The sequence below is a fragment of the Melopsittacus undulatus genome, chromosome 4, assembly GCF_012275295.1.
Source record: "Melopsittacus undulatus isolate bMelUnd1 chromosome 4, bMelUnd1.mat.Z, whole genome shotgun sequence".
NCBI classification, from domain to species: Eukaryota; Metazoa; Chordata; class Aves; order Psittaciformes; family Psittaculidae; genus Melopsittacus; species Melopsittacus undulatus.
The window spans coordinates 20,965,225-20,989,051 of NC_047530.1; the positions used below are offsets into that span (position 1 = coordinate 20,965,225).

General features: G+C 42.3%; 1 protein-coding gene across 2 annotated transcripts in view; it reads left to right on the forward strand.

Moving 5' to 3' along the window:
* The first annotated feature begins 2,584 nt into the window (after window positions 1-2,584).
* Window positions 2,585-23,827, forward strand: part of AKT1 (AKT serine/threonine kinase 1) — a 76,810-nt gene continuing 55,567 nt past the window's right edge. The window contains exons 1-2 of one of the 2 annotated variants that reach the window (XM_034061674.1): window positions 2,585-2,726; window positions 9,502-9,678. In XM_034061674.1, the coding sequence (XP_033917565.1) occupies window positions 9,633-9,678 (46 nt within the window). In that variant the 5' untranslated portion in view covers window positions 2,585-2,726; window positions 9,502-9,632. Of the gene's footprint in view, window positions 2,727-2,816; window positions 3,194-9,501; window positions 9,679-23,827 lie in introns of those variants that run through there. The other variant, XM_034061673.1, reaches the window with a different exon arrangement.

Here is a 23,827-nt window from a genome sequence, read left to right on the forward strand (position 1 = left end):
AAGTTGATGCACCTTATCTTGAAGCACTTAATAAACTAGAGTAGACAGCTGTGAAATTTGAGGAAGCACTCGGGGAAACCTAGGGACTTCCCTAAAAATTAGAGTTTAGAGACTATAATCCCATTGATGATAACTGAGTAACAAAACCCACATTGTTTGCATTCATAACAATTCTTGAGTAATTTCATTGTTCTCAAAGGGGAAAAAAAAAAGAAGCTGCTTTTGTTCATTGTTGATACAAAGTCACTTTTGTTGTTGCAGACCAGGCACTTCCTACTTCACCTGTGTATTTTTATCCACGGTACTTTGCTGTGTTTGAGAGATAAGCCCTTACTCCAGGCTGTGAATCACACTTCCCCCTCAAATTCAGAGAATGTCAGATCCAGATCAGGATCCAAACTTTCTAGTTTGGGCCTGTTTTTCATCATGGTAAATCAGCAGTCAGAAATCTAAACAATCTGTTCATGTTGAAATTCTGTTTTTTTTTTTTTTAAATTGCACTTCCTTTCTAGCAAACAACAGAGGTTTATTTTCTTCTCTTCAGGACAGAAAACTGTTTACTTGATGACCTTATTTTTTAAACTGCTGCTTCATTTGTAGGGGGAAGTCCTAACGACCTTGCTCACCATGCAGCCTGGGAGCTTATCAATCAGGACAGGGATTGGCAGGAAAACAAGAAAGCTTTCCTGCAATCAGATCTATTACCAGAGATCCCCCTGCCTGGACAAAAGTGTCTTAAGCCAGCGAACATGCTCTTTATTGCTACACCTAACTGCAGTCTGAAGTCTCGAAATTAGTTAATAAATGAATTTTCTTCTTGTTTTTGTTAAGTTCCATACACGTCCTCTGAACTGCCTGCAGGCTGTGCATACTGGTGATTAATTTAAATCATATCTTTAATGCCTGCCTACATTTTAATTTATACTAAATATTCTGTACATAATGCATGGTAGGTTGAAATGCAATCACAAACCCAGATTTTTCCTTTCCACTACCTTTGTGTCTTACAGGATTCTCACAGCCAGTTCATTCTACCTCAATATCAACAGAAATCTTTCCACTGTCTGCAGCAGATGAAGATCTGCCCCTAAACTAGGTAACTGGGCCTGTACCACAGGGTCTGCTTATTCCACCAAGTTGCCCAAACTGGTACATTTTTCAAACTGTACTGAAATATGTCCTAGTAAACCTTAAGGAGAGATACAAAAAATACCACACTGGTGTGTCCCAGCTCTGCCAGGAGGAACTGGTGTGTTCCTTGGTGGGAAAAGAGGTCTTGCTCTTTATTTCTCTGCCATGAAGAAAAGTGAAGCCATTCCGCCTCTGCATCATCACTAACTCCTCTAGCACACTGGCATATCCAGTGATCCATTTGATGCTCAGGAACCCTCCTGACATACATTATTAAACAGATGAAGTTGACCAAAATAGAAAAAGAAAGTGAATTTCACTAAATGTGTACAATCATTCAAATTATGTAGTAGAAAAACCTCTTATTAGATCAAATAATTTTGCTACTAGTGCAAAGCAGGGTCATATTCCCTAGCTTTACTGCTGTAAATGCATTCTATGTACCTTTGTGCTGTTAACAGTGTGAAGCTGTGGGAAGATGTGCTGTTCTCTAAATTCCAGCTAGCTTGTGATTGCAGAAATGCAATCAGTAGTGATCATATGTTTCTGAATAAATCCAATTAATTCTTATAGCCCAGTTAGTGTTTATGGCACTGTCAATTAGAAAATAAACAAAATCCCTTAATGACCAAAGAGGGTAAATTTTGATACTGGAACTTCGGAGGTATAATAAATCTGGCAACACCATTTTTCAAAGCTCTTTAAAATCTTACAATATATTGCCATGCTCTAAGCAACAGTTCAAGTAATTTGTGATTTTGAGACATTCCTGTTGCAAGAGCGGGATGTCCTCAATCACAGCAAGGCAGTGGGAAGCGCACTATCCAGACTTGCCACTCGGGCCCCTCTGCCACTAAGTCCCTGGAGAATTGCTTAACTTTTCCACACCACACAGCCCGCCTGCTTTTTAAAGGGATACTGAAATATCCTCTAAGGTACAGTGATACCCGATTATTTAATCAATTGTATTTCGCGGGTGCAAGAGAGCTGAGGGCACAGGATAAGCGGACTGGCACTCCATGCTTTCAAGGCAGCTTGCTGGTGGCACCCCAAGAGATTCACAGGTTCTGTCCCTTTCCAGAGGCTGAAGAGCCAGGGGCTGCCCTGGCCTCTCCTCTGCGCAGGGATCGGTCCCCTGCTTTTTGGGGTAAACTGCCCACGTTCTGGGCACCAAGCTCCTAATGCCGGCGGTTCCCGCAAGGCCAGGTTAGGAGAGGCCGTCACACCGCGCGGCGCACGGCGTCCCGAACGCCCAGGTCAAGGGCCGGGCCGGGCCAGGGCCCCAGGGGTGACCCCGCCGCAGGGCCGCCCGGGGCCAGGCCGCGCCAGGGACCCGGAAACACCGCCCTCAGGGCCTGGGCCCGGCCTGGTGGGTGGGCGGAGGGGGGCGGCGAGAGGGCCGAGCCGCCGGGCGCTGCCCCGCCGCGCCGAGGGGAGCGCTGAGGGCAGCGAGGCGGGGCTGGTCGGCGAGGCCCCGGCGGTGGCGGATACCCCCTCCCCGGGGAGCGGCGCGGAGCGGGACGGCCCCTGACACTGTGGGGCGGGCGGGAAGAGGCGCGGCGGCGGTAGGACCCGGCGGCCGCTCCCCGGAGGATGTGAGCGAGCGCCGCGGAGACGCGTGTGGGACGAGCCCGGCCTCGGCTGCGGGAGCTCGGCCCGGTGGTGAGGGGGGAGACGGCAGCAGCGGGGCTGCTGAGCGAGGCGAGGGGCGGCCTCCCCCTCCCGGCCGGAGGCAGGGCGGTGGCGGGGGCGAGGCGGAGCGGCGGGGAAGGCAGGCCGGCAGCCGGAGCGGGCGTGTGAGCCCCATGGGCCGAGCGCCTGCGAGAGGGGGAGGAGGAGCCGCCCCGCCGCCCGCCGCCCGGGGATGGTGAGGAGGCGGCTGCTGCCGAGAGCCCAGTGAGGCCTTCGCTCGGCACCCGCCGGAGAGCCCGCCTCGCCAGCCTCCCCCTTCCTCCCGCTCGCTGGCTCGCTCCCCCTTCCCTCCCCTTCCCCTGCCTCCTTCCCCGGCTCCCTTCCCCTGCCGCCGCCACCCTCCCATCACCTCCTCCCAGGCTCCAGCCATGTAAGTGACCCGCTCCCCCGGCTGGGAAGGGCTGGGGAAAGGAAGCGGCGGGGCCGGGGCCTGCTCTGCTCGGCCGCGCTGTGCCCGCCGCATTGTGCGGGGCCGGGAAGGGAAGGGGGCGGCCGCCCTCCGCCTTTCCCGGGCGGTCGTTGCAGACCCGCCTAGGCCGCGATGGTGGGTGAGGAGCTGCCCCGCCGCTCCACCCGGGCACCGCGGGGCTGCGGCTCGGCGGGGTGGAGGGGTGAGGGGAGCCGGACTGCGGGCGTCCCCGGCCGGCGTCCTGCTGGCGGTCCCGGGGCGGGCAGGAAGCTGTTGGCTTCCCAGGATGCGGTGGATGAGAGGGCGGGGGGTACCCGCGGCGGCTCTCCGGCCTGCCCCGGCCCCCTCGGAGCCGCGGCTCTGCCGTGCCGGCGGGGGCTGGGTCTCCCGGGACCTGCCCGAGCATCCCACGGGAAAAAGGGGGTGGCGGGGGGACATTTCTTATATTGTGGCAAATAAAGTAGCCAAGTGTCTACTCACTCCCTCCTATTCCTACCCTTCACACGCCCCCATTTTCTCCCCTTGTCTTCTGTAGGCGCGTTGTTCAGCCCATCTCCGCTTTGCGGACCACTAAGTGTTTGCCGACGGGGGTGTGATTGTCTCCGTGGGCATTTGGCGTGTGTAGGTGGCTGTGCGGCGTTTGTGGACTTGATACTGGGTTTTTTTTGTAGTCGCATTTTGCAGAGCTGTAGGAGCTGTGTGCAGCTTCAGCCCCCCCTCCCCTCCAGGTGGAATTCTGCAGTTGCCTAAATGTGCTTTGAGAGTTGTAGGACTTTTGCTTCTGTTCCTCTGTAAAATGCATGATTATAATAAAGTATATGAACGTGCTGGGACTTCTTACATATTTTACACTACTGATGTTAATGTAGCTTGCACCTTATAAGTATTCCCACCACCCCCCGTCCCTCCCCCCCATTTAACTGGTTTTACTTTGTTTTCCTACCACCTCTAGCACGTAAGAAGCAAATCTCTGATTTGCTCGTTTATTTATACTACAAGAGGGATGTACATTTCAAAATACAGTTATAAAGGGGAGTTACAAACACTTAATTCAGAAGAATATTTGTTTATAGGTAAATAACATTGACATACTGCACGACTCATAATTACTTTTATGTAATAGTTAATTTTCTGATGACAGCCACAACATTTGTCTGAGTTAACAGATTTAGACACTGTGAAACTACCTTTGATTTTTTAAATAGGAGGGTTTGTATTGTATGCAAGGTTTATAGAACTGTTTTTTGGTGTGCAGCAGTGGTAAATCAAATTTAAGAATTGATGCACTCTCAGGTAGCTTGTAGCTCCAACATTCACTTGTTGTCTTATAAAAATGTCCTGTAAGTGTTTAAGAATTAAACAGGTTCTGGACTGTCTTGATTTGTTTAGGAATGGAACAAAGCTTCTCTTACAAAAACTTTAAAATGGAATTTGATTAAATGCATCTCATATTGGTACAGGCGTTCTTACCAGCACGGTTCTTAAATTGTGTAAGTGTAAACTATAAAATGACTTGTTCTTGTTTGGGAACATAAAGAGGATTTTGTCTGGGCTCTGACTTTGACAGGATATGAAGAAGTTTCTTTCCTGGCATCACTCAGTTTTGAAATAAGCAGCTTAGTTTGTCCTCTTAAACTGTAGCTGTGGTTGCATCTTGGACAGCTGCATGTGTTAACTCTGGTCCATCACCTGAACAATATTAACCTCCTGTCTATGTGACAAGCTGCACTTGCTTCTGTGAAATACCAGTTTAGACATGGTGTCATTTGTTACAAAATATCTAGTAGCAAATACTGGTGGCCACACCTAACTTGGGGCCCACAGTGCATTTTTGGAAAGCAAACTAAAATGGTGGAACAGCTTGGTCCTTCTAAGCTTTCTTGAAAGCTGTCTGCCCAGATTTGGTAACTTTGTCATGGTGCAAAGCTACTGAGAGCTTAGAGGGCCTTGAACATGTTGAAACCACTGCTGCTTCTGCAAAACACCCTGTGCAGCATGGGAGATGTACTTCATTTGTCAAGGCCTGGTAGGGACACATATCTGTACTCTCTACTTGAAATGTTGGCTGGACCCCAGTGCTGCTGTGTCTGTGATGTTCAGCTGCAGTTTGATGTCAGCTGTGAGTTTATGCTGCGGTCTGGGGTCAGCTGTGGGAAGAGAGCTTGGGTTGCTCATGATATCCCATGTAATGGGCCTGAATACACCCACCATTCTCCAGTTCCTGTGTTTCTCATGACAGTGTCATGTGGCCAAGGTAGGCACACATGGGCAGCTGTGTCCTTTTTTTGCCTGGTCCTCCTGCTGTGTGTTGTAAGAGCATGTAACGATGCACATTAGGGCTTGGAGTGTCCTGGGAGCATCAGGGCTGTGCCAAACCAGGGCAGTAGGCATTGGTAACTGATGGTGTGATGGGCCAGGTATTAATCCAGGAGTATGCTTTGCTATAGCCTGCTTTTTTGATCTGGGCTAACTAGTACAGCCTGGATGCAGTCTAACATGCCAGGTGAGGCAGTGGCAGGACTGAGATTGGTGGGTCTCATCCTCCAGTCTCTTGCTTCCTCTCCTTCATGAAGATGAGGTGATTACCATGGAGATTCCTGCATCCTGTAAGGTTCAGTTTCTGCTTCAACATTATGGAAGAATTCCTTCCCACCCTCCTTCAGGATGTGAGTAGAAATTAATATAAATTTCATCTTAGATAGAGGGCAAGGAGGACAGATTCATGTCTTGATTTTTGCAGAGACAAAAGAAGGCGAGCATAATAGAACGAGAGAAGGAACCTTAATGCAACTCTCCCAAATACGGAAAAGATGATTCTGCTCCGCCTTCTGTTGGGTGGTTGGTTTGAGTGATTCCTTAAAGCAGGTTTTGCTGCTGCAGTGCATAGGGAAGTGAGTTGTTATTTATGAAAAAGTTAATAACCACTAAGGAATTAATATATGCATAAAACCAACAGCACTATGATAGGATGCTGATGTCATGCCATTCATGACTTACTCCACTTCAGCTCTGTGAGGATACTTTGGTATTGAAATAGGTATTAGAGAAATGCATATTGAAAAGCAAGCAAACAGAAGGCTAAGAAAAAGAAAGAGTTGTTTAGCTTTTGACAGTATTCAGTCCTATGCAGACACAGGCTGAAGGAGCCAGGTCATACTTACCTCAGATGCCCTCTGTTCACTGGGAACCATTCCTAGATGGCCATAAATGAGGACTGTTAATCATTCCTCTTTTTTTTTTTTTTTTCTTCCCCTCTAAGGATTTTATGGAAAAGGAACTTTCTCTGGTTTACGCATCTTCAGTAGTATGTTGACCTGGAGTTAACTTGCTCTTCTATTCCGAGAAGTTACTCTTACTTGTTGCCACTGTCTTGAATAGAGCCTTTTACTAAAACAGATATATTAGGCACAGCTTGAATGTGTGTTTTAAAATATACCAGGTACAACAGGTTTGCTGCTGTTGGAGCTGTGTCTATGAACAACTTGTTAGACAATGAGAAGGGATCCTCTGTTCTTTACAGTGTGAATTAAAAATAGCTTAAATTCCCCCTTATAAAATAAGTGCTCTGGCATAGCTGACTGAAGGACTCTGGTGGAGCTCATGCTGCAGGTTAGTGTTGGGAGATGTTTAGTGTTTTCCTGCTTCCTTGTGCCGTGGTACCAAATCTTATGTTCATGGCTCCTTTATAATACCCCTTTACCACCCCTCTTCCTTTGAAGAAGACAAGCAGATAAAAACACAACCCTGACAGCAGGGCTGCAGTAGCAAGTGCGGAGTGTTTCTTGGGTAGATATTGTAGGGAAAAGGCATTCCAAGCTTCCTTGACACTACAGAGAGTAGAAAAAGTAGTTCCTGTGGACTTTGGATTTTTTTTTGTTGATCTGCTTTTTTGGGGCTGTATTGTCATTCAAATTCAGATTACCAGATGACAGTTTAGCCCATAGAGCAGGAGGCTGCCAAGTGGCAATCTTGGCAAGCATTAACCCAGAAACACCTGGAGTAAGTTAGCTGCAGATTGCAGAATTTTGTGCCTTTGTGCTTTCTTCTGGTTTTAATAATAGGACTGTCCTTTCTACAGACTAGTTTGGCTTGTAGCTTCTTTTTTTATTTGTGGTTATTGGAAAGGATATTGATTTTTATTTTTATTCAGTGTACCTAAATAGCTAAATTTGAGATGCAGAGGTAGGTTGCTTGGTCCCTGCATTCTGTTATGGCACAAGGTTAGAAGTGTTAAGTTTCACACTTAAGCCCTGCGTTTCCAGACATTCAGTCTTAGCAGTTTTGTTCAACAGTTTGCAAATTGCTCAATGCTTAAACCAAGCCTCCAAACAAGGTCTAGTCTCCTTGTGACATTAACAAGTAAGTCTAGCTCACATGACTATTGTACATGCAATTTTGAAGGGAGAATGAAAGCCTTGAATGTTCATCAGGTTCTATCCTAATTGCTCTAGAACTAAAGGAGTTTGTTCCAAGTAACTCTGGTAGCTGTGCATTATTGAGCTTTATTCTGCAACGTGTTGTGTTCTCATATTTATTAATGAAATTAAGGAATCTTACGTATCTCTTGTGCCAGTGTCAGTTTTCATGCATTTCTCCTCCCTAGGCAAGCATCTTACCTGTTTCTTGGAGTTGATAATTCTAACCAGTGAGATGCATCAGATTTGTAATACCCCCCCCCCCCCAAAAAAAAAAAAAACAACAACAAAACCCAAACAAACCAACCCTAAATACCTTGTTTCTGGGGGGAAAACAGAAAATAATGTGTTATTGGAAAAGCCTGAGGAATACTGATAAAAAATAAAATTTCACGGGCAAGGTATGAGGGGAGTGACCTCCCTTCTTCCAGTCCATTTTTTCTGGCAGTGATGGAAGTTGTTCAGACTTCACTGCTTTGCTTTGAAGGCTGCCTGTTTCAGAGCACTTATAATGTATGGTACAGAGCCCTCTGTCCCTGCTGTGGTTTCAGTTCTAGGTTGGATTCATTTTGGCCACCTGTTTCTTCCATCCAGGGTTGTGGCTTTGTGAGTTATGGGGAATTAGTTGCTTTTTAATCTAGTATCTGATGGATGGCTATCACCTGCAAGCTCAGAGATAATGGATGCATGCATGCCAGATGCATGCAGAGACTGTATGTATTTGTTAGGTGGGAACGTGATGTCTTTCTGGTTGGAGGGAGACTCCAGTAAAAGTCGGGTCTTCGGTGGTGGGTTACAAATGCTACTGGATTCTGTTTTATTAAACTTCTTGGTTATTGCTGGGAACTTGTCACCAATTACAGTTTTTGATCACCCAAGTAATACCAAATTGAATGCAGTATGGACACTTTCGAGAGCACAGATGTCATTAAAGAAAAACAAACAGAGAATTTGTACTGCAAGAAGAAAAATAATCAGATTCAATTTAGAAAATAATAAAAGCTAATGCATTTGGGAAGAGATTACTTTCAGTGAGGGAGAGGAGCGTGAATAATGTTTCTGTGGTAGTCAGCCATGAGCTAGACATGTTTTCAATAAGATAGGGCAATTTTGAGCCATTTAGATAGAAACTGCCTCTCATAGACCAGAGGGCTAAAAATGCTAAATCGTGTTTAGGTGTCTTTCACTGCAAGAAGACAACAGCAAGCTGCAGGCATGTTCAGGGAAGCGCAATAGGAGAGGTAGGAATTACAAATGTGAGAGAAGACACTTTTTGAGGAGTTTTGGAGATCTGGGGAAGATTAACAGAATGATGCTGAAGGTAGAAAAATCTGTAGCAGAATCTTGGGAATATTTACTGTCAGAATTTTATCCCCAGGATGCACTGTGTGCTAGTTGATAGGCTGCTGCGCACCAGAGTGTAGAGACCTTTCAGCAGAGGTTCTGGAAGTTGTCTTACTGGGAAATACTTAAAACTGGACTTTGTGAAATATCAGAACTTCTATTGTTGTGAAGAGTGAGGTACTGTTAGGAAGGTGGAGATCTGTCTTGCGTCCACCTCTGATCCAGATAGTGTGTGGTGATGATGCAAGTCTGACCACGACCAACCTGCTCAGTGAAGGAGCAGGACTTCAGCAAGTGCGTATTTTGATACCCATGCCTGCCAAGATATAAAAATCTTTGTGAAGACCTACAGCCCTTATTTAAGATTTGTAATAATAGTAATAATAATTCCCCCCCCACACCTCCCCAAACCAGCAGCCCAGCAATGAAGGCTACTCCCTGTTGTATCCCTTACTGTACATATGTGACATACTTAAAAATGACGGCACACTCTTCTTTTGATCTTTTTAGAAATAGCTGAGGAGGAGAAAAACAGAAAAGAAACTTCCATCCCTTTTGTGGAGCCTCCTACGGGAGTTCAGGAATATCAGCGGAGTGATCTTTGGGCATAAACTGGTTTTTCAAGAGACATTCCTGCCATTATGAATGAAGTAGCAATAGTGAAGGAAGGGTGGCTTCACAAACGAGGTAAGTGTCTCTTCTTTTTAGGACAGCAGACTTTCTCTTGCGCAGCCATCTGTCTTTTAGCAGTGTACCTTGAAATGGTCTGTTATTTTCCTCTTCACCCTAATAGGAAATGGCATATAAGGAGCGTGTGTAAGTTGCTCTCAGATTTGAGAAGACACATATAAGGGTTTTTCTCTGGGTGTGTTCATGTCTGTGTGTTCACCAAAAACTGTGTTGACTGCTTTGAAAATGGTGATAAAGATAGCAACTGAAGGAGATGCTACTTAGAGTGTTAAAGGTTAAACTGTAGCAAATTATTTTGGTCTGTGTGTAGGTCTGTAGCTTTTCTTTCTGTGTTAGAAGGTAGAATTGTCTTGAGGTGAATCTTCATTTGAACAGTGAAAAATACGCCTGTGTTTTGTGAGCAATGCTGTGTTCTTGCAGCGACTTGCTAGAAAATGTGCTATTTTGTTCGTGTTTGGACCACTCTTGGTACCAGTGTTCTAGAGGGGAAGAATAGCCATGAAATTGTGCAAGCTGTACATTTCTGTTGCACCACTAATGGCATTTGATTTTCATAAAAAGTCTTTATTCTTGGCTGGGTGGCAAAACTGAAGTAGCGTAGTCACAAGGTACCGTTATGCTTTTTGTATTCTTAAATGTTTTATTCTCCAGACGGTGGGTTTGTTCTGTTTCTGGGCATAGAGGGGTGCTTGTTTCTGAGTACTACAGCATTGCTTCTATAAGCTACTTACCCATTTCTTTGTATTCTGTGATTGTTACTTGGAAAGGAGAGAGCAGCGTTAGGTACTTTCCATCATACCATCATGTTTTTGGACCAAGAACAGAATCTGTGTGCTCCAGCAGTAGGGAAGCTTGCATGGTTTTGCAGACTCAGGATTTTTCTAGAGGGTTTGCAGCAACTTGCCTGAAGGTGCAACTGTGTATAATTTTTCTGGAAGAAAAGGGAAATACGTTATGATAACTTTGATAAAGGCTGGTGATTCTTCTGCAATCGTAAGAAATTTCTAAGAATTTAGAAAATGTTAATAATCTGTGTTTTAAAAGGTGAAAACATTTCTTAACAGCTGGATACACAGCTTAGTTTAGCAGCCTGTCAAGTCATCTGATGCTTGATGTAAAAATGTTTTGATAAAGTTGTTTCTGTGGAGTGTTTGGGTTTTTTTGTGTGTGTGTTTGGGGTTTACTTTTTTGTTTTGTTTTTGTTCTGGTTTATTTCAGTTAAAAATGCCTTTTCACTCATTATTTAAATAACTCATTTGATAATTCTATTGTACCAAGTCTACCTTGTTCTAATAACGTTTGAGAATTATGCCGTGTTTGAATAAAGCAGGAGAAAGAAACACTGAATTAGGCTTCTGATTCTCATTTATGATTCTAGAAACTCTTCAAATGAGAGATAATGTTTGAGAGATGTTTTTAGTTAGAAATGATGGTTTAGGCTGAGCTTTTTTAGCTGCCCATTGTTAGAATTTTTCTGCACTTACCCGTAACTTTAAAAATAACTATTTTGTTATTTTCGGGAGCACTGTACAAAAACTTGGGGAAGAAACATCTCTTGAAAAGTATGAAAATTGAATTATGTTTTTAGGATGATTCAGGGGCAGAAATGTCTGAAACTTTAAAACAGTCATGTTGTATTTACACTTGAGAGTTGAATTTTCTTTCTTTCTAGGATTGCAATAAAGCTGCTTTCAAGTAAGAAGACCTCTGGAGGAGGTCTCAGTAAAAGATGCCCTGGTTTTGAATGCCAGGTTTCCTAATCTTTTTAATCTGCTTCCTAGTGCCTTTTTGCTTTGCTGGTATGTGTGGTGACACCTATTTCATTCCACTTCATTGACTGCAACTATTAATTTGGCAGTGTCCATACAAAGAGCGTTTTAGAAAGCAGTGCTATCTCTCCTCCTCGGCTTGCCAGTGTGTGAGCTCTGTCACTCTCTTGGTTTTTGGAGCAGTTTTGAGATCAGTTGACAAATTCAGTTTTTTTGGCTGGGGATGGCTGTGGGGGAAACTGATCCACTTGTGTGTGTGTTTTGTAAAGAATTTTTTGGGTTTTTTTTTAATCACCTACATTTATTGCCAGACCCTATCAGTCTGCTGGCTCTGCAAGATCGAGTGCTTCAACCACAGGATGTTTCCAAAACTGATATCTGATATTGTGAGCTTCTGAAGTTAAGGCATAAACAGTAATTACTGCAGGGAGGGGCTGATAAAGGAGGAGTTAAGATATAGGAAATGTATACTGCTTGTCTTTTGGATCATTTATAAAACTGAAGGTTGTACTGCATGTGTTCTTTAGAGATCCTAGGGCTTTCCACATGCAAATATAGGTAGTGACTGGCCAAAATCCAGACTGGGCAATGATCTTCCTTTACCTATCGTTCCCCCATAGCTTTGGTTGGATATGGTGGCTCTGAGTTCATGTCATGAGCAGTTGAACAGAATGGCTGTGTGCAGTTAAGCAGTTGCTACATCTCACCCCAGCAGTGGCTTAATTTTGGTGGTTTTAATGATTTTTGTATGTATAAATCAGCCTGCAAAGTGCTCTGGAGCCCTTCTGGATGGCAGGTGTATATAAGCATAAAGCCATCATTAGCAGAAGCAGGTGTTTTGTCCTGGCAGGGAACTAGCAGGGCTTTCTAGAATTGTGGGGTTGTTTTCTTCTGTCAGCATACTTTAAATTTCTGTTTTTGTTTCCAAGATTAAAAACACGAATGGAGAAATGAAATTAAACATTGCTGCCTGGCCGAGAGCTCTTGGCAGTTCTGTAAGTCAGTCACTTAAAGGAAGCTTGACTTCCAGTAGCGCAGATGTTTGTGCAGGGGCCAGAGTCATCTCTGTGACATGTCTAACCTCAACCAGGCAGAAATAGAAGAATTAATGAATGAACTTCTTTTTTTTTTTTTTTTTATTTTTTCCTCACTGGCAGTGCTTGGTGCTGTTACTGTAATCGCAGTGAGGTGATAGATTCTTGTGTGGAGACAGAAACAGTAGTTAAAATACTATCCACTCTGCATAACTGCATGGCTGAAGAGCTCAACACACATGTAGAAAATATGAAGAAACTCAGATTTGGTGTATTGTGTGTAGTCTCTGGTTGTGTTACATTGAAGGTTTGTTAAGTAGGAAAGGAGGGGGGAAATGGGTCGATGCAGAGGTGCTATAATTGTGATTGAATATGAGGGGAGAAGGAGAAAATGATCTGACCAAATTGCTGCTTGTTGAGTCCTGAGATTATAGGTTTTCTGGATGTATGTCATGAGTATCCTTATATTTGATTGTGTGTGGTGGAACTTTTTGGGTAAAAGAGGTATACCTGAGTGTATTTTGTTTGCTTTACTGATCCATTTTAAAGATCTCATTGTATTTCTTGCATCTTTCTGCTCTGGTCCCTGGTTATCAAGGTCCTTCTATTGTCTTCAGCCTTCATCCTGGTTTGTTTTTTTTTTTTTTTCAAAGTCTTTCTGCAAGGCTAACAAAGAGAGGGATTGTGCATTTTAATACTCTGTCATCTCTGTCTTCCCTAGTATGTCCGGTTTTCTTATTAGGGCATAAACTCATATGGAAAAAGGAGTCTTTTGGGGGCAGGGAAGGAGGGGGAGGGAGAATGTACACTGACATTTAGAAAAGGAAATAGAAATCTCAGTTTCTCACTCTGAGAACTCTGAAGCAATTGTAAGCAGCATGAGAGACCCATGTATTCATCCGTTAATATTTAGCAGCAGATGTGAAGCTACTTCTTGCTTTTGTTTTTAACTTGTGTATAAATGCCGCACAGTAATTTTAACCCTGCAAACCAGTGTCCGTTTGTGTGGACTTCAGGTCACTATTTGACTGGCTGGGAGTCAGGCTTCCAAGCTGATGGAAATTAGTAGAGGTCCTTAAATAAGAAATTACACAAAAGATACTTATTTAACTTATGAAGATACTACGTTTGCTGTTATTGAAGAATTATTTCTGTATTGAAATGGAGTGACACAGACATCTTAATAAATAACCATTAGTCCATTGTGATTTGTCTTCCTATAGCTTCATTGCATAAAATTAATGCAGGATCTGTACGTAAAATAGAACCCAGGAATTAAATGCTGATTGTTGCCCTTTTAATTTACTGTAGCAGAACAGCATAGACAGTGAACTTCAGCTTTACTATTTTGAGGTTCATACTTTCAGTATTCTGTTAGTATGAATCAAAACGGGATCTTGTGAGGTATAACCAGTAGTTAACTCTTAAGCCTTGTCTGTGTTGCTCTGTTTCTTCACCTCTCCTATCTTTTCTGTTCTCACCATGTTCCTTACCTCTTTTTGTGTGTGTGTTTTATTTTGGGGTGCTTTTTTTTTCCCTTTGGTTTCTATCTGTCTCTGGGACATAGCAGTGCACTTTCTTGATGACCCGTGTAGGCAGAACCTTCAAGGTTTGGTTTAGTCTGGCTTTCGTGATACCACAGGGGAGTAGCTGTGGCACTTGATACAGAGGTTCCTAAGACACTTTGAAGATGCCGGCTATAGAGGGCATGGCTGTTCTAGAGGAAAACCTGGGGAGAAAAGGACAGTGTAAGAAGCAAACTAGGGGCTGAACAAAGAATGGAGTGGTAAAGTTTGTAACAGAGGAAAAGAGACTGATGCTACTTCTAGAGCTGAAGGGTTGGGTTTATAGGGAAATCTGTTGCTACTCTTATTGGAAACAAAAGATAAGCTGTGTCAGTTTGTGGTTTTTCTTGTGTCTCTTTTTCAACACAAGGGGCAATAGTTTTGCAATGCTAGCTCTCAGTTGCTTTCATTTTGCTTGTCCTGTTCTGGGAAAAGGAGACTGGGGAGGAACCAGGAAATAGTCAACCAATAAACTGACCTTGGTGGTAGGCAAGATGCTAGAGACATTGAGAAAGGATGAGATCACAAAACATCTGGAGAAATACAAGCTGATAATGGCTAGTCAGCTTGACTTTTGGAGGGTAAATCTCATCTGATGCAATTATTTGTGGAGAGATCATAGGAAACAGGCTGGATCCTGTAAAAAGTCTGCTTTGGATGACAGAGAAGTCAGATGCTGAGAATTACCTAGTATGCTATAACTATACTGTGCTACATCCTTGAAAGAGATAGCATAGCCTAAAGATTGCTCATCTTCCTTCCACTGAGCAGACTACTTAAGTCTGATCATTTTTGTTCCTTTCCAGTGTCCTTTTAGAAGTCTTTATTCCAGAACATTTCTTTGTGTAGGAAAACCCATTCTTTAAGCCATTTTTTGAAGGGTGAAGTCCCAAGTATTCTTTGTCCTTTTTTTTTTTTTCTTTTTCCCCAGTAAAAATGTCTCCCTAAAAATCATTATTCCAACGATTTCCCTGCCTTTTTTTGCAAAATTCTTTCAGTTGTTTAGAGGAGTCAAGCTGTGTTAGATTTTTTTTTTTGCTGTGTGTGTAAACTGACTGTCTGGAGTGGCACCAAGCACACTCTCGCTTTGAATGGCAAAGAGGAAGAGCTCAGATGTTGTTGCCCACATTATTTATGTCAGTCCTGGAAGTTTACTTTCATATTCTGTTTTGTTGTACCTCAGAAGAGAAACAAACAAGGTCTCAATTTTATCTCTAAAAATGGGGTAGAGTCATAAATTACTGTTACTTGTTAAAAGAGATCTGAGATTGAGAGATCTAGGACGTTACAAGCCCTGTTAAAGTGAGCCTGGGAATGCGTGATGCAGTGGATCATGCCGAAACTGCCTGCATTGTCTTTCATCCTTTTTTTCATTTTCGAGAAAGAAAAGGTAGGCCTCTGCAAAAAGTTGTCCACATACGGGTTTTCTGTTCTTTTTCTTTCGGTAGGCAAACTGAGAAATCAGGTTTGGATATAGGAAGAAGGAAGTACTAAATGAGTATGGCGGTTTGAGGTAAAGAGAGAGCAAGAGAGTATGGCTAGCTTGTTGCTCCTGCAGGAGTGGTTTATGGCAAGGTGCTGTGCCATGCATTTTAAATTCGGCACCTTGTCCTCACTTGAAAATGTCTTCCCCTGTAGCCCCTGTGTGGATGCCAGCAGCTTCCTTCCCTTCCAGCATTCCCTGCTGGTGCTCCCCCTGCTTAAGCACCATCATCTGCACCCCTTGCATGTGCCGGCTGCTTCCCCTGCCTGAACTTGCTCTGTGTTAGTACTCCTAGCCCTAGCCTTCACCGTCTGAAAAAACTGGTGAGGACTTTGATTCTCTGAGAGCAGTACATGGTGACATGTAGTGTATTTCCTTTTATCCACTTTTTATGTTTATGTTACTAATAATTCCCTTAAAAATTACAATGGTGATTGGTCTCAGTCTTATTCAGGAACAAACCTTATTACGTATTGGAAAGAGGGATTTGCTTAACGTTTGAGCGTTTAGTTTGAATGTTTTAAAAGACACAGCATTGTAAAAAACTGTTAGCCTTATGGTTTTCCCTGTTTTACCTATTGAAGTAACTGATTTGCTAAAAAAAAATAAATCTTCTTTAAAAAGCCATCTCTCATGGGGGGAAGACAGAGGAGGGATTATTATTTTCAGATGTATTATGTTGCAGGTACAATGTGCCTCTTATAGGGGGAACAAAAACCAGGAAACTGAGGAAAGAGGAAGAAAAAGAATGGAGAAAGAATAGCACCATATTAGGTGTGAAGTAGTGTGCTGCTGGTAGAAATATTTGCTGTAACTGAAAGGGGAAAATAATGAAGACCAACACTGAGTGCAGTTAGAACACATGTTATGGAACTCGGAGATTATCCTCTCACCTCTTCAAGTTGAGCCAAAAATGTGAAAAAGATAGCTGGTCAAATAGTATTGTGAAATTTGTCAATTTATTCGAAAGTGCATGGTCATATTTGAGAACAGCAGAGGTAAACAGTCATCACAGACGGTGTCAGTTACTGTTTTCCTGAGTTTCCTGGGTGAGTCAGGAGAGCGTGTTTTGAAGTGCAGTCCAAAGCCCAGGCCATTGGTGAACTGCATGTAGAAAAACACTGTGAAATCAGTGGTTCTGTGCATGACTACAGGGGTATTTCAAGCCAATATTGAGATGGAGTGCAACATCTGAATCATTTACGGGGCTGTCAGATTAGTCTTCTCTGCTTATCCTGTTTTATTGTGTGCAGTTCTGGTGTCCTCAACATAAAAAGGACATGGAACTGTTGGAACAAGTCCAGAGGAGAGCCACGAGGATGATCAGGGGGCTGGAGCACCGCCTGTATGAAGACAGGCTGAGAAAGTTGGGGCTGTTCAGCCTGGAGAAGAGAAGGCTGCATGGAGACCTCATAGCAGCCTTCCAGTATCTGAAGGGGACCCTTAAGGATTCTGGGGAGGGGCTCTTCGTTAGGGACTGTAGTGATAGGAGAAGGGGTAATGGGTTAAAACTTAAACATTTAGGGGAAATTTAGATTAGGTATAAGGAAGAAATTCTTTCCTGTTGGGGTGGTGAGGCACTGGAATGGGCTGCCCAGGGAAGTTGTGAATGCTCCATCCCTGGCAGTGTTCAAGGCCAGGTTGGACAGACGCTTGGGTGACATGGTTTACTGTGAGGCATCTTTGCCTATGGCAGGGGGATTGGAACTGGATGATCTTAAGGTCCTTTCCAACCCTAACTATTCTATGATTCTATTAATATGTTCTTAATGAAGACCACAGAACATGAATGTCAGAGACATGGGTTTTCTAATGGTTGTGAACCACAGCCTTTGTAGGAGATAACTTGTTCTGGGAGGAAGCTCTAGGCTTAGAATAGTTTGAATTGGAAGGGATCTTTAGAAATCATCTAGTCAACCCCCTTGCCCTGAGCAGGGACATCTTTCACTAGACTAGGTTGCTCAAAGCACGGTCCAGCCTAGTCTTGAACCCTTCCAGGGATGGGGCAGTCACAACAGCCCTGGGCTACATCCATGGTGTTTCACCACCCTTATAGTAAAGAATGTTGTCCTTATATATGTGCAGTGTAAATTCACTCTCTTGTAGTTTAAAACTATTACCCCTTGTTTTGTCACTATAAGCCCCTGTTTTATGTTCAAAAGCTACAATAAAGTCTCTCAGCCTGTCTTAGGAAAGATCTTCAAGATAATATGTTACTGAGCTGGTACAAGAGTCACTCATGACATTGACACTGGTGTTACTTTGGGGGACTTCAGATGCTGATGCAGGTCAGGGCTGCTTAGGGCAATCACTGCTAATTCTCAAATTTTAAGTGCAGCCATTATGATGTTTATGGTAGCTTTATAAATCAGTTTTCACCTGTAAAAGTCACAAGATTTTGAAAGTTTTGTCCCTTTTTCTTTGTGAAGCAGAGGAGCTTGCTAGTCCTAATGACAGAGAAAAACTGGAGAACATCACCCATGTGCCTTCTTTGCTGTTTAGACTAAGGAGAAGGAAAAGGGCCATTTAATTACTTCTGATGAAAAATCTCCAAAATTCGAGGATTTAAAATAATTCTCTGAAGTCTTAGCCTTAGCAGTATACCATGCTGTGTGTGCAGTTGTGTCAAAGGATCTGCTGATCAAAAAGTGTGTCCTGATTACACTTCAGAAAGCAAGTGATAGGAAAGGATAACTTGCATTTTCTGTGAGAAGCTTGATGGGTCTAATGGATAATAGAAACATACAAACAAAACTATAATTGAACTGCTTCTTTATCCAGTAAACTCAAGTTAAACTAAATCTCAAGATTTAAGAGAAAAAATACTTTAATTTTTTTGCCGTGTGTTTCCATAGACTTTGTACATGCCATATTAAGGCTGCTATTTATAATGCTACCTTGTTCAGAATGATGTAGTTACACTGGTGTGGGAAATATTTGCACTAAGTAGGGTTTATGCCCTGAAATACAGGGGTACACACTACTTTGAATATTCTTGCCATTATGCCTAAGTTGGTGGTACATAGTTGGAGTGTCAGTAACAAGTTACACCCTTGAGCACACTTGGTAAGCAGTTCAAAATCCACTGTCAGGCATCTTCATAGCTGCAAAGTGTGAATACCACCGTTTATTTGCTGGTTGCTTTTCAGGGCTTCCAGGCATGGATTGACTGGACTGGTGTGTTTTAGTGTGTCATACATATCCTTGCCCTTGTCTGTGGTCTGTAAAAACCTTCTACAAATAGCAGTCAGTTAACTAAATGAAAGTGTTTTCTCTGTAATGCAGATTTTTTGGGGGTTTTGTTGTTTGAATTTTTAACTTTTGATCATACAGTCTCCTTTCCCTCCTATCCTCTTTAAGTAGAAATAAAATTTGGGAACACCAAGAGAAAAGGTGGCATTTATTTCTTAATTCAAGACTTGACTTAAATGTGTATTTGAGTAGTTTTAACTATATTATATGTTTATTATTCCACTGCAAGTTTATGTATGGAGCAGACTGGAATCCAGCTGTGATAATCTATGGTGGTAATGCTGGTTGTGGGGCTTGGAAGGAGTTTTATAGGTGGAAATTGATTTCTTGACATAGGATATGAATTCTCTGCCACTATAAATTCAGTAATCAAGTCATTCTTCTGTAAGTGTTCTTTGTGGTGGTCTGGGCAGCATCTTGAGAAGAGCATGCTTTAGACTAGGAGGTTAAAAGCCACTAATCATGACTTTTTCTTCAGTAATTATTAAAAAAAAAGAGATCTTTCTTTTTTTTTACATGGTTTGTAATAGGAAAATGGTTTCGCTGCTTTAATACTGACTCTGGTGATGTGTTTCAAGCAGTGAAGGACTAGGATAGTAATTTTTCAACTTAAATTTTCTTTGCATCAGAGGTCATTGTAGTTCAAGGTCTTCTTTTCTAGCATAGGCACAAATGTTAGAAGGTATATAACTGCTGCATCTCCGAGGGTGGAAGTCGAAGTTGCCTTGTTACTTATATTATAGGAAAAGTACTTATTCTAAATAAGAATTAGAGAATTACTTTTTCATGCGTCACTGTAAACTTGCCAGCAATAGCCTTTAGCTGGCTTGCAGAGATACTGCCTACTGAATTCTATTGTGACAGCTTGTTTCTGTCATTTTGCTGAAGTTTAGCCTGTAAAGTCAAGATATCTTGATCTGAGAAACGGGGAGATAGTTAAATTACATCATAATGGAAGAATACCAGCATACTTAGCTTTAAAGCCATTCAAGACTACATTGGCACCCCTTTGTTATACAGTGTAGCTGAAAAGGAACTGCAGCAATAATGAACCAATCCATCTAAATCACAGCAGCTGAACAACTGACTGTTCTATCTCAAAATGCAAATGCCTTGTGTAGAATGGATTTAATTGTAAATGTTTGCTTAGTAGGGAATATGAGCCTTTTAGTTTGCAACAATAATTGTGAATACAAAGACCCACAGAATTTTAGGGTTTACATAGCTTGTCCCTGTTCTCATAACAATATTTCAAAGTCAGTTTTAAAATGTACCATTTGGCTTTTTTCTAGCCAGTGAATAGAACTCTAAATGCCCAATCTCTAGGCGGTGTTTCGAAAACTGAAAGATAAATTTAGCTCTGTGTATTTAGATCAGGCAGGATTTTCTGTTGTATTTCTTTCAAATCTATGCTAGGGCTTTTATATAGCTTCAGATAATAAAAAGGAAAAAGTGCTGACTTTCAGAGCTTGGATTTGGTTTTGCAGTGCAGAAATGCCAAGTGTAACTTAGGATATTAGCATTTTCTCTGCGGTCCTAGTATGGTGCCTCTCACACGATTAAAAGGCTACTGTTAGGAATTTCTTTTCTAGTCAAACATTCTCCTCCCCTATACACACACACACCCCCCAATATTAAAATCTCAATTCTTTATTAAATTCCTGAAACTTAGCTGCTGAATGAAAATCATGAGGATGAATCTCTGTCACTGATTTGGATGAATTAAAGTAGTTTTTCTGTTTTGGGGGGAAAGGGGAAAGCTAACCAAGCTTCCTTAATAAAGAGAGAAAGAAGGACTACCTCAGCCTCCAGGCTGTTCCTAGGTATCTTTCTGTGTAAAGAAAGACAGGCAAAACTGAAAAAAACACACGCACACAGAAAAAGTGTGCATGTTTATGCTTCTGTTGGCATTTTGTGTGTACTGTAATAGCCTTCACATGTGGATTAGTCCTGAAAAAAAAGGCATCTAAGCCCCCCGAAGAATAGGCCTTTGTGACACTGGAGAAGTTTACTGCGCCAAAGTTATGGTAAGAATTTGTAAATTTTGGCTGCTGAAGTACTTCCTTCCCCTGCTATGTTTTTAATGTTAGAAACTTGTGAGAGTGCAGTAGAGGGTGTTTTTTGGTTTGTTTCCTGGTTTGGTTTTGATTTTTTTGTTTTTTTTCCTAAATGACAACGCAAACATTCATTTCTCAAACTAAACTGCCCATTCACATGATGCTGCTGGTTGTATATAAACACCCTGTTGATCTTGTTCTGCAGAAGTCTTCATTGGGCTTCCTGAGTCATACAGAAATGCTCTGCTTCTCTTATTGGGGCTGTGCTGGGGATTTAGGCTATATCTGCTCAGATTTAGTTTGCCAAATTGATGTCCCTGAAATAAATGTTTTTACATGGAACAGGACCCTCAAAGCTGGGATGTATTTATATGTCTCTTTTTCTGTCTGTGTTTAAAATAGTTCATTCTGCTATCATGGGAATGAGGTTTGTTTTACCTTTATTCCTCAGATAAAGCTGAACCTGTTGGAAAGATGGTTAGTATTTCTTAGTTGCAAAATTGTTTTCCTCTTACATATGACGTTCTTTCTTTACACATATCTCATGTAAAAAGTTTTAGTTTGTGGGTAGGCAAATCAGCTTGGGATGAGGCCCTGCAGAGCACAGAGGGCCTAGAGAATGCTGGTAGCTACGCTGCCAGGTGAACCTTCCCAGCAGCCCAGGACATGGCTACAAGCTGTACAGCACATTTGTCTTCTTGGGGGTTTTCTGGAGTAACCAAGGGCAGAATTTGAGTCCAAGGCTAGACTGTCATGGTGACAAAATATTTAGAAAACATTTTCTTGCTTGAAACAAAAGCTTGGATTGTGCAACATCAAGTAGCATCCCAGTGCAATAAATGATGTTGTGTATTTTTAAAGAGTTCTGTGTGTTCCCTGACCATTAGCTCTTGCTATATTTAGCATATTCAGGTAAAATGAGGAATTTTTCCTCTGGACTGTTGGCTTTACAACCAAAGAGGGTTAATTTTCCCTCTTTACACACTTGTGTTGCAACAATGGAGCAACCAGATCTGTCCTCAGATTTTGAACATAGTGAAAAGCCCTGTTGAAGACAAGCACTGGAGCAGCTTCTTCTCTTTAGCCATAGTGGCTCAGCTGCATTAAGAGCAGTTGCTTAAAACTTACACTTTGTCATTGGCATAGGCTGATCTGATACTGAGTGAGCTCTAGTCCTAGACTTGAGGATTGCTTTTATGATGTTGGGTTAGAATGTGCTGTTCTTGCTGCAGTAGAAATCTTTTGTACTGTAGGTGTTTCGTCCTTCCATAATACCTACTATAACTTATTTTTTTAATGCTTCATGTTTTGAGATGTCCCAGCATTACTGATATCTACCCTCTGACTTGAAAGGAAGCGAGAGGTCTAAAGTGGCTGTAACAAAGCATTCTTTGGGAATAATATAAAATGATTTCAAGGTGAATAAACCTGTGGCAGCTGAGTGAAGACTACTAGCCAGCCTTGTACAGTTCAGTTCGGCATAACTGTGCCATTTGGTTAATGCATTTTTTTTTCCCCAGTCTAGTCTGTGTTTCCTGAGTAGTATCAGTTGTAATTTCAGAGAAAAGCATGATTTTGCATGTATACCTCATTCTCTGCTTGGAGCAGGAGGTGGCCAGATTTCTGTCTGAATAGTGACTTGTCTCGGCTCTACAACAACTATAACCAGATCGTCTGTAGACTTTTTTTTGATCTTCAAAGAAGTTGATGTTTTCAAAGTTGCTGTAGTTGCTGGAGTATACTGTTATTCATGGAAATGGAAAACCAAAGTGAAGTATGGAGGAGGGGGAATATTCTTTTCTAAGGTTTGCATCATCTTGCATCTTTGTATGCTTGGCATGTAACAGTGTCCATTCAGAGTGCTGCTCTGAACAGGGCAGAGCTCCTTTCCTGCTGCTTTGTTGTTTCTCTAGTTGTATTGAGCTGCAAAACCAGCTGCTTTTGCTTTTCATACCTATTTTTACCATCTCTAATTTGCTATTAAGATGTTAACTTCTGCCTCCAGTTAGCCTAGCATGTTTCTATACTGCAACTACAACGGGAGGCAAGGAGACACTTTCCTGCTGCCGTACTGCTTTATTATCCTCTTTAAAAGCTCTCACTCCTTGTGTTGCTTATAAAAGGCCTTGATGAACTTGCAGTGCATATGTACTGAGACCGCTGTTCACTGCAATGCCTAATATTGGTCCCCCCTTTTTTGTGTATCTGGCCTTCTGTTATCCCTGTCTTGTGACAGTAAACTGCAGAACAGGGACTGTTTCACTGTTTTATTTGTACAAGAGGTGGCTTAGCTCCAGATGTGTATCTGAAGCTGCAGTGTACTGCAGTAATTCAAATCATTATATTATAGAAAGCTGTATCTAATATAGGGAAACTAAACAAAAAAAAGATCAAATTTACTGTGGTAAGTTTTACAGCTTTTTAAGGATTTTTTTTGCGTTTTTTTCTATGGTGGTTTTTGATTTTTTTTGTTTGGTTGGGTTTTTTTTTGTGTAAATTCTCTGACAGGTTACTGGCAGGAATGTGCAAAGATCAGTATATATGTGTGTGTGTGTATATACATATATATATATATATATGAAGGTTCTTTACCATTTTGAGGAATCCTCCTCCCAATGGCCAGAGGAAAGCTTTCTTAGCAGCTACTCCAGGCTACTAGGAATGGGCTATTTCATGGCAGCTCTTGGTGTCTTGGAGAGGTTTGCTTACTCCTGCAACTAGACTGAGTGTGCTTATGGCAGAACCTTGTGTTTCTGGAGACTTTTCTGTTTTCAGGCACCATTTTAAAAGTGGAATGACACACAACAGGATGTGGGGTTGTCGATACATGTTCACACTTCAGAGGCCGTGCATAGGTTTTTTGACCATGTACAATCCTGTGCTATTTCTCTCATCATTTGTGTGGTGAAATAAAACATGGAGGAACACAGAATTCATTTTTCCTTTTTATGCCCAGTACACACACAGAATGTTTATTGATATTCAT